At 43.3% G+C, this 12,991-nt stretch overlaps 1 protein-coding gene across 5 annotated transcripts in view; it reads left to right on the top strand.

Annotated features, from left to right (window-relative positions):
• Nucleotides 1-12,991, top strand: part of LOC144786225 (solute carrier family 22 member 13-like) — a 418,586-nt gene that overhangs the window by 116,550 nt on the left and 289,045 nt on the right. For 2 of the 5 annotated variants that reach the window (XM_078665258.1, XM_078665256.1), the window contains exon 1: nucleotides 3,704-4,079. The exons of the other annotated variants lie outside the window; for them this stretch is intronic. In XM_078665258.1, coding sequence (XP_078521384.1) covers nucleotides 3,705-4,079 — 375 coding nt within the window. In that variant the 5' untranslated portion in view covers nucleotide 3,704. Of the gene's footprint in view, nucleotides 1-3,703; nucleotides 4,080-12,991 lie in introns of those variants that run through there. 5 annotated transcript variants of the gene reach the window in all.

Genomic DNA, 12,991 nt, shown 5'->3' with positions numbered 1-12,991 from the left:
TGGGTATCGATCTGGATCTGTGGCTGATGGAGAGCAAGTTACCCCTGGACAAAGTGAGAAGATGAGTTGATTGAATGGAGAGATGAAATGTTTGAAGACTTGTGAATTACTGAAGGCTCAAAGGTTTTGGAGAGTTGAGGGAGTTTTTTGACTGGCTGTAATTGAGAATGTATTAGATTGGATGAGGAGTTGAAAAGTTGGCAGGTTGAACTCGACTCAAATGCACCCGGTGCAGTTTTTGATGTGCACTGGAAGGTAACTTTAGTTCCTGAGCTGTGACAGGAAGAGTGGATGAGGCTGTGGCACAGCATAGAGTCTGTGGAATCTTTTCTTATTTCGGTGGCTTTGGAGATTTGGGATATACAGTTCCCTATTTGCGTTTAGAACTGAAAATTAGATGTCTGTGTATCTGACAAATAGGTAATCTGCAAAGGATAAGTTGCTGAGTAAGCCGTTGAGAGATAGTGTTTTGTATTGGCTCCAGAAATTATTAACGAAGTAGCTAATGCACAGCATTATTTGCACTGGGCAAGGTTCTGAGATATGGCACTGGAGTCGGAAGATTTACCCACTGCATGCTCCAGTATCTGTGGAAGATTGGGTGTTGGCAATCGCATGTTTTCTGTTTGCATCAACACTGGGTAGCTTCAGAACTTCTTCAGGAAAACTTGTGTTGTGGGAGCTTGTTGTAAGCAGGGTGACATTGACGATAGTTTACTGAAGCCAAACTATATGGAAATATATAGATTTAACTTCTCAGGCAAAGGATTCGTGTCATTCATGACAGCTATAACTTGATTGGATTTGCATTTCTTTTGTGGATCTGAGCTACCAGCCTGTTGTGGTGACTTCTGAAGAGAATGTTGAAAGATTGAGCAAGGTTGAGAGGAAGGGGGAATATAGATGGCTCTCAGTCCCCAGTTTGCTGCTACAGACAGACAGAGTCTGCAGGGATAAACCGAGGTGGTTTAGGTCGTTTGCCTCTGGTGTCTTGAGGTCTATCCTAAAATGGATCTGCAATCTGGGCTAAGTACACCCTTTCCATACTTGGGCTTCTCAGGGAAGCAGTCTGGGGGAAATAACCCTGAACTCAACAGTCAGCCAACAGACACAATAATATACTGCCCAGTATAGTGATTGGCTTAGAAAAGAGCTACACTTTAAAGGCACAAGAAAATGAAATATAACACATAGAAATGGGCTCTGTTACAGGGCTCCCCAAAGCTACCTTCCAAAACCAACTGATGTTCCTAGCTCTGGAGATGTAGTTCTCCCCCTGCTTCAGTGATCTAGTGTCATGGTGGTAGTTCCCTCCTATCTACAGCAATTTCCTGATGACCTGAAACTGAGCAAGAACATTTAAGGGGGAGTGCCCCTCCTGGTTTTCGCAGGTGATTACCCAATAAAGGAGTTGTAGGTCCTTCCAGTTTGCTTTGCTGTGGAGTTTGTAGTGCAGAGTTGCCGTTGCCGTGATAAAGTAACCACTGCCAGGGAGCTGACAGACTCTGTGGCGCCGTGGGGGTGGGGGGGTGTCCGTTGTGACCTCACGAGGGAATGAGTGAGGTCGGAGAAGCCGCACTGGGCCGGGCTGGGGTCGGATTTGAGTCTGAGCTGTGTCGTCGGTTCGACCGGCCGCACAGCGTCTGTCTTAACCTGCACACAGGACTATGTGGAGTGAATTTGACATACAAGTAAGTACTTTCTTTGGTCAGGCAGGCAGCCTGATACAGTGTTGTTTATGTTACCGCTCTGTGAGCAGTGTATTACCTCTTGGTGATTTCCTTTGTTTCATAGGAAAGGGTTTTATTCCAGAGTTTGGGTGAAGTTCCGTTTCAAAATGTGTCTGCCTCTTGGTATAATTTTGATTACAAATGTGTTGCACAGGTTGCATTTTGAATTTCACTTTGTTGCTCAGTTGTGATGCTCTGAACTTTTTGGGCTGCACTCGCGTCACTCCTCAGAGAGGCCCCTCTCAGTCCTCTCATCATGCTCTCGCCAGATAATAGATTTTGCTGGCAGAAGCTGGCAGGGGGAACGGGCCCAGCAATTAACACAAAGGCAGCGCCATTCCTGGTGATTGGAGGCCTCGCAGGACTCCGGGTGGCGCGGGCCTGTGCAGAGTCGGCCCTTTGCTGGGAACAGAGAGAAGTGTCACAGCGGAGTAGGCCGCGATATGAAAAGCTATTAATAATTATGCGGGAGCGTCCCTTCCATATCAGCCGTTTATTGAAAGGTGCTCAGCGCGGGAGCCCGCATTCAGATTTATGAGAGCAGTAAAGCTCCAAACTCTCTCTCACTGGCGGACTCGGAAGAGGTCCATGGGGTAAGTCGTGAGGGGGTGAGACCATGAGTTACCGCACTGGGTGACACCAACCCTAGTGACGCCACTGCCACTGCATTAAAGCCACAAGCTCCTTGGACCCCCTCCGGCACTGGCAGGTCCCTGGCCAGAGAGCTTTGTGCTGGGTCCGGAGCATGTGCCGACTAGCATGTATGTTTAATTCATTTGTGTAACTGGAGACGTAATTTGCACAATTTTACTGATGGGATTTTGGGGGGCGGGGGGGGGGGGGAGATTTATATAGATCGAACTCAACCCGAAGGTATTGGAGCTCTTTACATAAGCACCAGTTAAGTTACAGATGGACACATTCATTTTTTGGTAGGCAAGGGAGATTAAGGGCCAGATGTAGGTAATTCCCAGTTACCGATTCTAAAATACCGAATTTTACCGATTCGGTATTTCAGAATTGGTAAATGGGGTGTAGATAAAGATTCGGTACATTGTACCGAATCAGTAATATTCGGTATTAAATACCGAATCGGTATTTACCGAATCGGTAATTCCCATTCATTCCTATGGGCCTGGAGGCCCATAGGAATGAATGGGAATTACCCATTCGGTAAATACCGAATCAGTAAATACCGATGCGGTATTTACTGAATTGGTCATAGGGGGACCATTTATAAGGTTGGCAGGGTGGCACATTGACACCCTGTTACACCCGTGAATAGTGCATGGGTGCACATGTGGCACAGCACGCATAAATGCCCTAAGGGCATGTATGTCTGCCACATGGCACTTTAAAAAAAGCAAATAATTGCTTTTTTAAAGGTATTCGGTATTTACCACCAACTTGTAGTTGGTGGTAAATAGCGAATCCTTAAATGACAAATGCACTCACTTGATTGCTCCCTAAATTAAGGATTCGGTAAAAATGCCCATTTCGTTCATATATTGGTAAACACGTGAGTTAAACCTATTTCTGAGAAATCTCAATAGAGTCAGAAAATGAAAGGGTTGGAGACGGGGGCGAGTTCCACCAGATCACACAATTTGTTAATGTATGGTAGCTGGGATTTGGAACCCACATCCCCTTTGACACAAGTCGCCAACAGACCACCTCACCTTGTAAAGCTAAGATGTTTTTCGAATGGATTCTTCGCCAATTAAAGTTCACTTCACAGCCAGTGTCCTCAGCGTTAGTTTCCAAGCTGTAGCCGCGGTTTTGGCACAACAAAAAACTTAAAAAAACAAATTGAATGGGTTTTCTAAGGTCATTGCTTGCTCCAATACAGGCGATGATTACGAAAACCACTTATCTTTGCTAATGATCTTCACTGAACGAGTTTAAACATTAATTTTCACCACCTAGAAAAGGCCACCTTTGCACCAACCCTCTCAGACCCGGATCGGGATCAGGATGGCAGACTTCGGAGAGGTCTTGGAAGCTGCTGGCGACTTTGGGCGCTTTCAGAAGCAGATAGTCGGGATGCTGTGTATCCCATATGGCCTCCTTGCCCTTCCCATATTTGCCCAGGTGTTCATGGGAATCTCCGTGCCCCACCACTGCAACACAGACTGGATCCTCGCCATTAACCCCAACCTGACCACCGAGGAGCAGCTGAACCTCACCATTCCCAGAGACGCGCGCGGGTCTTATGAGGAATGCTCCATGTACACTCCTGTGGACTGGGATATTGACTCCATCCTCAAGTACGGCCTGAACGCCACTCAAAGGTGCCATCATGGATGGGTTTATGACACGAGAGAACATAAATCAACTCTGATCACCGAGGTTTGTAATCCTGAGTATATACACTGTCTTTACGATTTTATAAATGAAGCTCGTGTTCTAGGGTTATACGAATATATTGACTGCTGACACCTTTCTGTACTTCTATCGTCGAACCTGTATTGTTTATCGTTCGAATTTATTTAAGCTCTTTCTTACGCCTCAGCAACTTTGTATTACACATGGCCATTCCCAGCACTCGGCAGCCTGCTCTGTGTCGATTCCAACCGCACATATACAAGTTTATACATGATGTTAAGGTAACAGTTATATCGTATTGCCCCCTCCCCCCATCAACTCTCGCATGACTAAAGTACAAGATTGACTCTGTAACCCTTATCCTCCCCTTATATTCATTTTTCCTTATTAATTGATTACGTATTTAGTTGTCTAATTATGTTTTACTTATGTAAATGTTTTTACTTAAATGCTTATTCATGTTTTGCCCCTATAAACTAAAAAAAAAATGAAATTAAAATAAATAAATAAAAATTAAAAAATAAATGAGCAAGTGCGGGGCATGGTATATGTTTTTGGGTATTGGCCAGAGAAGGAAGGGTTCTTGATCAACCAAATAGCGTCTCTTCAGTGGCGTAAGGTAAAATAATGGAGCCCCCCTGCAGACTGGGAAGGAAGGGGGCCCGGAGTCTCACATACCTCACAGACATCCATCTGCCTTAGGCGAAAGGGGGCCATATGAAGCGTTTGGGGCCCTGGACGGGCTGTGCCCCCACCCCACACACTCCCCCGCAAGAGCATGAGTTACACCCCTCTGTGCCTCTATATCTGACTGTTCCTTATACCCGTTTCAATAACTGCTTAGAAACAGGTCGACATGTCTTTGAAGGTAAAAAAGTAAAGTAAAGTCCACATTTGTAAAGCGCACAATCACCTGTAAGGGTCTCTAGGCGCTGGGGGCCGTCGGGAAGATTAAGCGAGCTAAATCTTAGATCTATTTTTAGTGGCACCCTCAGCTAAAGTATCCAAAATGCCCAAAATAGTTAGATGTACAAAGACCTGACAGTCGAAGAGGGCTTTCTGACCTGGGTTCATTTTTCGGGCACTCTTCCTGCTCAGTGTTCAGTTCTTCTCCTCACTTGTCCACCAACAACAATTCCCAGAGCCTGTACAACTGCGGCTTAAATATTATGCTTATAATACGTGAACAAACTGCAGAAAGCCTTCTTAGAGTCCAGTTGTGCCACTACCACATGCCTGTAATGGAGAAAAAACGATACAGCTACTGTACTAAGCTATTACTGTTGAGTTGTGTTGTCACAGCGCCGCTGCGAAGCCAGCAGACAGTTAGAAAGGAGAAGCACTGAGCAAGATGAAACAGCTGCTAAACCAACAAGCATTGGCAAAGCCAACAGGTCTCACCTATGCAGGAGCTTTTGGCTTTGCAAATGTGTTTTAAGCCATGTCGTACACCTGTGTGGCTGCTGTTCAACAAGGCTAAAGGTTGGTGACATAGAGTGGCATGGAGTGGTATCGAGCGGAATGGCGAAGAGTGGGGTACAATGCTGTAGAGTGGAGTTGCAACGAGTGGAGTCAAGTAGAGTTCGGTGGCAAAAAATTCAGCGGTGTAAAAGGCAGTGTTGTAGAAGGCAGTGGTGTAAATTAGAGTGTTGCATAGCAGAGGGCAGTGGTACAGAATATAGTGGCGTAGAGTACAGTGGTATAGAATTCAGTGGTGCAGAGTAGAGTAAAGTTGTACAGAGTGCAGTGGTGCAGAGTGGTGCAGAGTGGAATATAGTGCCATCAAGTGCAGTGGTGTACAGTGGAGTGCTGCAGAGTGCTATGGCGTAGAGTGGAGTGAAGTAGAGTAGAGTGGCATAGAGTGCAGTGACGCAGAGAGCACTGGTATAGAATGCAGTTGTGCAGAGTAGAGTGGCGTAGAGTTCAGTGGCAGAGAGTGCAGTGTTGCAGAGTAGAGTGTTATAGAGTACAGTGGTATAGAGTGGCGTAGAGTGCATTGACGTAGAGTGCATTGGCGTAGGAGTGCATTGGTATAAAAAGCAGTAATGTAGAGAGAAGTGGAGTAGAGTTCAGTGGTGCAGACTAGAGTGCAGTGGCATAGAGTGCAGTGGCATAGAGTGCAGTGGTATAGAGTGGAGTTGCGTAGCGTGGAGTAGAGTGGTGTAGAGTGCAGTGGCATAGATTGTTTCAGAGTAGATTAAAGTGGTGTAGAGTGGCATGGTGCAGGGTGGAGTGCAGTGGCATAGAGTGTCGAATAGTAAAGTGGTGAAGAGTGCAGTGGTGCAGAGTAGATTAGAGTTGGATAGAGTGGATTGGCGTAGAGTTGAGTGTTACAGAGTAAAGTGCATTGGAGTACTGTGTATTGGCATAGATTGCAATGGCGTAGAATGCAGTATTGCTGAGTGGTGGAGCATGGCGTGTCATAGAATGGAGATGTGCAGAGTAGATTTGAGTGGCCTAGACTGGAGTGATGTAAAGTGCAGTGGCAAAAAGTGCAGTGTCTTTGAGTTGATTAGCATAGAGTAGAGTGGTGCAGAGTAGAGTAGAGAGGCACAGAGTTAAGTGGCTCAGAGTACAGTGGCATAGAGTAGAGTAGAGTGCAGTAGTGCAAAGTGCAGGAAGTTGAGTGGTGTAGAATAGAGTAGAGTGCAGTGGCATGGAGTGGTACAGGGTAGAGTGGTGTAGAGTGGAGCATGCATGACGTGGTAGCACACTGCCATTAGAGACAACACATTTTCAATTGAAATGACCATTACATTTGCATAGACATTCAGTTCCACTAATAAAACTATATAGTGCACACACAATAATGTGTAGAAATGGAGTCACCTAGAGTACTAATTTGTGGTAATCATATTATAGTATTTGCTTCCAACACACTTCAGAATTAACAAAAAATATGCTTCATGTGGCATTCCTAATTCTGATATATTCTGAAATACTTGTGTAGTTGATTTGAAAGCTGTTGTGTGCCAGAAAAAAACCTTTCCTTCCCCCAGTATCCTGCAAGATTGTAACATAAATCCTCTCCCTTTGAAGTCTGAGAAAGAAAAGTAAACACCAATATTCCTCAGATGATAGAGCCTGACATTTGGCCTCTGTCTGAATGCACAGCAAATGTGACAAGATAAGAACAGGATACACAGGTCTGTTTACAGAAAGGCGCACTCGCGGAAGAATACAAGGGGACTTGGTGTGAAAAGGCTTTGCTCCTAGGGAGGGATGATCTCAACCTGGACAGCCTAAAACAAATAAAGCCAGCACATAAAATGCCAGAAAATGTGAGTTACAAACCACAAAGTCAATGGTCAGCATCAGGTGGAATGCATTCCCAGGTAAGCTTTCTGAATGACCCTACATTGATACACCGTAAATACTTTGCAAATAACAGCCCAAAAGGGTCAATATTTTTAAGACATCATTTTACATGAACCAATTTAATAAGTTGGTCATTAGGCTGCAGTGTATCCTATTTCCAAAACAAGAAGAAATAAACTAGCATCCACAGACCTTTCATTCACAGAAAAAATGTGAGAAGGAAAGAAGGCACCTCACGGTAGCAACACCAAGGGGGAAAGCTGACTGGTACTCGCCAGTAACCCACCTATCATCATTGGTTACCTTCTTTCCAATAAGGAAATGTGCATGTGTATTAAAACAAGACCTCAACCCAATAAAAGCAAAAACAGGAGAAAGAAGAAGCAACCTAAATGTGAGTGTACTTCCTATGTGTACAAAAATCATTAACGTGTTCAAGGATCCCGTGAGAACAGAAACATAATCCTCAACAGTAAAAATTGGTAAAGCTTACTTGCTACCGATACTCTTTATTCCTTGCTGTAAGCTTTTCCACGTTAAAAAGGACTCCTATCAAGTCAAGACTAATAACAACTAGCCAACATGTTTCGTTGCTATTATCAATTTAAAGCAACGTCGGCCCTGACGAAGTTGCTTTAAATTGATAATAGCAACCAAACATGTTGGCTAGTTGTTATTAGTCTTGACTTGATAGGAGTCATTTTTAACGTGGAAAAGCTTACAGCGAGGAATAAAGAGTATCGGTAGCAAGTAAGCTTTACCAATTTTTACTGTTGAGGATTATGTTTCTGTTCTCACGGGATCCTTGAACATGTTAATGATTTTGTACACATTTTATAGCTGTCATGGATGACACTAATCCTTTGTGAAGTTAAAACCATATCTTTCCATATAGTTTTTCTATCGTCAATGTCACCGTGCTTACAACAAGCTCCCACAACAGAAGTTTGCCTGAAGCAGTTCTGAAGCTACCCAGTGTTGATGCAAACAGAAAACATGCGAATGTCAACACCCAATCTTCCACAGATGCTGGAGCATGCAGTGGGTAAATCTTCCGACTCCAGTCCCATATCTCAGAACCTTGCCCAGTGCAAATAATGCTGTGCATTAGCTTATTGGAAAGAAGGTAACCAATGATGGTAAGTGGGTTACTGGCGAGTACCAGTCAGCTTTCCCCCTTGGTGTTGCTACCGTGAGGTGCCTTCTTTCCTTCTCACATTTTTTCTGTGGATGGTAGTTTATTTCTTCTTGTTTTGGAAATAGGATACACTGCAGCCTAATGACCAACTTATTAAATTGGTTCATGTAAAAATGATGTCTTAAAAATATTGACCCTTTTGGGCTGTTATTTGCAAAGTATTTACGCTGTATCAGAGTAGGGACAGCCAATTTTTGATAGTAAATCCGTTGAGTGGGGGCTAGCTGTTCTGGTATTCCCCTTGAAACTCCCATTGTATTGAAGCTTTCTGAATGAACCCATGATGTCTTTAGCAAACAAGACAGCTGTTCTATCTGGTAGGCTTCGACCTAAAAAGTAAAGGGTGAATATCTCTTCAGTGCCCTTTTTACTGACATTTTTCACTTGGTAGACTCACTTTCCTTTCATTAGCCAAGAAAGAGAACCTTATAGCTGTATATGTTTTGTTTCTACTGCACTGCAGATTAGTACACAATTTACCCCAAGAGGTGTTTTTAAAAGTGACTAAGATTCAACTGCTTAACATGTATTTCTGCAACAGGTTATAAACTGCATATCAGCATGTTCACATTATTAAATCCATTGTACTCTATACTCTATGAACCACGAGATAGGTTCCATAAGACACAAAAAACCCAAGGGGGTCGTGCAATTCAGCAGGTGGACCGCCAGGTCAGCGGAAGCTCCAAGCTACGTTCCCTTGGCACATCCCCATGTTTTCAGTGCATCTGTTGGTGCAGTGGATTCACTAAAGACAGAGCAGTTTGCTTCAGTGCTTAGATGGCCAAATTCTATGTGAAGAACGCTTCAAGGCAGTTGTCTGTTAGTCCAGCGGAGAAATGTCTGTCGGGAATGCAAGTGGATAAAAAGCTATGGATGAATAAAGTCATGTAATTTTGATGTATGGTATGTTGTGCGTTTTTTTAGCGAGTCTGCGATCAAGTGTGGATTTGGTGCTGAATTCTCTTGACAATTTCCTGTTCGTTGATGTGGATAATGGATGGTGTCCTGGGATGTTGAATTAGTTTCTGGTTAAGACTGTGGAGGTGACTGCAGAGCTGGACATGGAAAAGATGGGAATTGAAGGTTTTGGTTTTCCTGGGTATCGATCTGGATCTGTGGCTGATGGAGAGCAAGTTACCCCTGGACAAAGTGAGAAGATGAGTTGATTGAATGGAGAGATGAAATGTTTGAAGACTTGTGAATTGTTGAAGGCTCAAAGTTTTGGAGAGTTGAGAGAGTTTTCTGACTGGCTGTACTTGAGAATGTATTAGGTTGGATGAGGAGTTGAGAAGTTGGCAGGTTGAACTCGACTCAAATGCACCCGGTGCAGTTTTTGATGTGCACTGGAAGGTAACTTTAGTTCCTGAGCTGTGGCAGGAAAAGTGGATGAGGCTGTGGCACAGCATAGCGTCTGCAGAATCTTTTCTTATTTCGGTGGCTTTGGAGATTTGGGATATAAATTTCCTTATTTGCGTTTAGAACTGAAAATTAGATGTCTGTGCATCTGACAAATAGGTCATATGCACAGGATAAGTTGCTGAGTAAGCCATTGAGAGATAGTGTTTTGTATTGGCTCCAGAAATTATTAACGAAGTGGCTAATGCACAGCATTATTTGCACTGGGCAAGGTTCTGAGATATGGGACTGGAGTTGGAAGATTTACCCACTGCATGCTCCAGTATCCGTGGAAGATTGGGTGTTGACAATCGCATGTTTTCTGTTTGCATCAACACTGGGTAGCTTCAGAACTGCATCAGGCAAACTTGTGTTGTGGGAGCTTGTTGTAAGCAGGGTGACATTGACGATAGAAAAACTATATGGAAAGATATGGTTTTAACTTCACAAAGGATTAGTGTCATCCATTACAGCTATAAAATGATTGGATTTGCATTTCTTTTGTGGATCTGAGCTACCAGCCTGTTGTGGTGACTTGTGAAGAGAATGTTGAAAGATTGAGCAAGGTTGAGAGGAAGGGGGAATATAGGTGGCTGTCAGTCCCCAGTTTGGTGCTACAGGCAGACATAGTCTGCAGGGATAAACGAGGTGGTTGAGGATGTTTGCCTCCGGTGTCTTGGGGTCTATCCTACCATGGCTCTGCAATCTGGGCTAAGTACACCCTTTCCATACTTGGGCTTCTCAGGTAAGCATTCTGGGGGAAAGAACCCTGAACTCAACAGTCAGCCAACAGACACAATAATATACTGCCCAGTATAGTGATTGTCTTAGAAAAGAGCTACACTTTAAAGGCACAAGAAGATGAAACATTACACATAGAAATGGCTCTGTTACAGGGCTCCCAAAAGCTAACTTCCAAAACCAACCGATGTTCCTAGGTCAGGTGCTGTAGTTCTCTCCCTGCTTCAGTGATCTAGTGTCATGGTGGTAGTTCCCTCCTATCTACAGCAACTTCATGATGATGTGAAACTGAGCAAGAACATTTAAGGGGGGAGTGCCCCTCCTGGTTTTCGCAGGTGATTACCCAATAAAGGAGTTGTAGGTCTGTTCAGTTTGCTTTGCTGTGGAGTTTGTAGTGGTGCTTCCTTTTTACAAGGTGTTGTGGTGCAAGACACAGTATCTCAAAAACAACTTTGTGTTTAAACACTCTACGTGGAGCATGGCTTAACACTTTGATCATTGTGATGTCCTATTTTCGAGCACAAGGCAGGGTCTCAGGCAATGGGAGCAAGGTCTCACTGGCAGCCTCGCCTCTTTGATCATGTTGTTGAAGATGCGACAGGGCAGACCCAAGTCCTTCTTCAGCAATTGTGATCTCCTCGTTGCTGGAGATATCTTAGGCTAAGCCAGCAGTGGTGTTTGGATTCGCAGCTCATCAGCATAAGAAGGCTGACCGTTCGGGTCACAGCAGAGATGTCAAACAACACCCTGATGCTAGGTCACTTGACACAGTTTGCTAGATAAACCACGTAGGGAGGTTGGGGACTCCTTCCAGCTTAGATGGGTGTGGGACATACTCCCAAACATACATTGACTACTACTGGGTTTCCCAATCACCAGGAACACGGATGGGTGTTACTTCCAGGACAGTCTCTTCTCCTGCAAAGACAGGGGCATTACACAGTTGACAGTATTTCTAGATATAAAATGTTCCCTAGCTCCATCTATTTTTTGGGAAAACATAATTGTATTTATTGTTTTACTTTGGAAATAACATCCCACAATAACACCAACAATACCATATATTCCAGTTCTTGTTATGCCATATTTATCAATTATCCGTTGTGTCAGGAGTTAAAAATCAATCTAAGAAAAATTAAAGCAATTTATCGTCACAGTTATGACTGTTTTGCAATACATCACTTTTTCCCGTGGTGAAGGAGAGATGCACCAACAGAAAGCATAGCATCTATACTATAACTAATAAGCTAAAACCTAGACCAAAGTTTCTATTTTGATACCATAGTCTATAAATTGAGTTGATCTGCTAGAGCAGTATACCCAAGGATTATAAACGCCGAAAACAAGGAAGCGTGGGGTGAGCCAGTGATTGGCCATTACTGGAGCGGAAATCAGTTACAATAAAACTCTGGTTTACCATTACAACCACACAGGGCTGATCCTCACTCGGTGTTGCAGCCCAACAGGTCAATAGACCATGGCTGATGTAGTTGAGAAGATCAAGAGCAAATCATCAAACAAATATTCATCACAAATTCTATCTAAGTTCAGTCAATAATGAGAATCTTTAATTTTTAAAGGATTTTATTATTTCAAGTTAAGTAAATCGTCTTTATTCCGAATTATACGTTTTATTCAAATTAGTTTAAAATAATCAAACTTTTACAGAATTGATCAAGAAATAATGGTTAATTCAGTGAAAATACAATGCATTAAGGGAGTTCCATTTAGGAAGAAATTCCTATTCCAAGAATGGGGTGAAAGGTGTCAGTAGGAACACATAAAGAGTTAAAATTTGAAAGAGAGTGAAATCAAGCGTAAAGCTCAAAATATATCTAAAAAGTCATCAATAGATCAAAGCAGAACTTCCCATAAAGAGAGAATCACAAAACTCAGTAAAGTCTCAAACCAATAAGGAATAAGCAAAGGAAATGTGCAGTAACAGTAGCAATTGTAATCAATAGGATGGCACAAGAGTCAGGGAATGGCATAGCATAGCAAGTCTGGTGTAGAAAATTGCGAGGGTAGTGAGTGGCATGGAAAGATTAGCCTACTCTAGGAATACGAACTATTATAAACTGTCGAAACTTAATGTTGCAGTTAAAGTTGCATCTCCTCCTCTCATCCAACCATCTTTCAGGGTTCTTCCTCAGAACAGGTCCACCCCTCTTTTTCTCACGCGAATACAATAGTGTACAGACAGTAATCTTCGATTGCGCAACTTTGTTGGGTTAGTCCAAACTACACATGAGGCTTCTTCATTTTAACCATCCTTTCTCAC

Source organism: Lissotriton helveticus, chromosome 10 (assembly GCF_964261635.1).
Source record: "Lissotriton helveticus chromosome 10, aLisHel1.1, whole genome shotgun sequence".
Lineage (NCBI taxonomy): Eukaryota > Metazoa > Chordata > Amphibia > Caudata > Salamandridae > Lissotriton > Lissotriton helveticus.
This window is presented reverse-complemented; position numbering and strand designations above follow the sequence as displayed.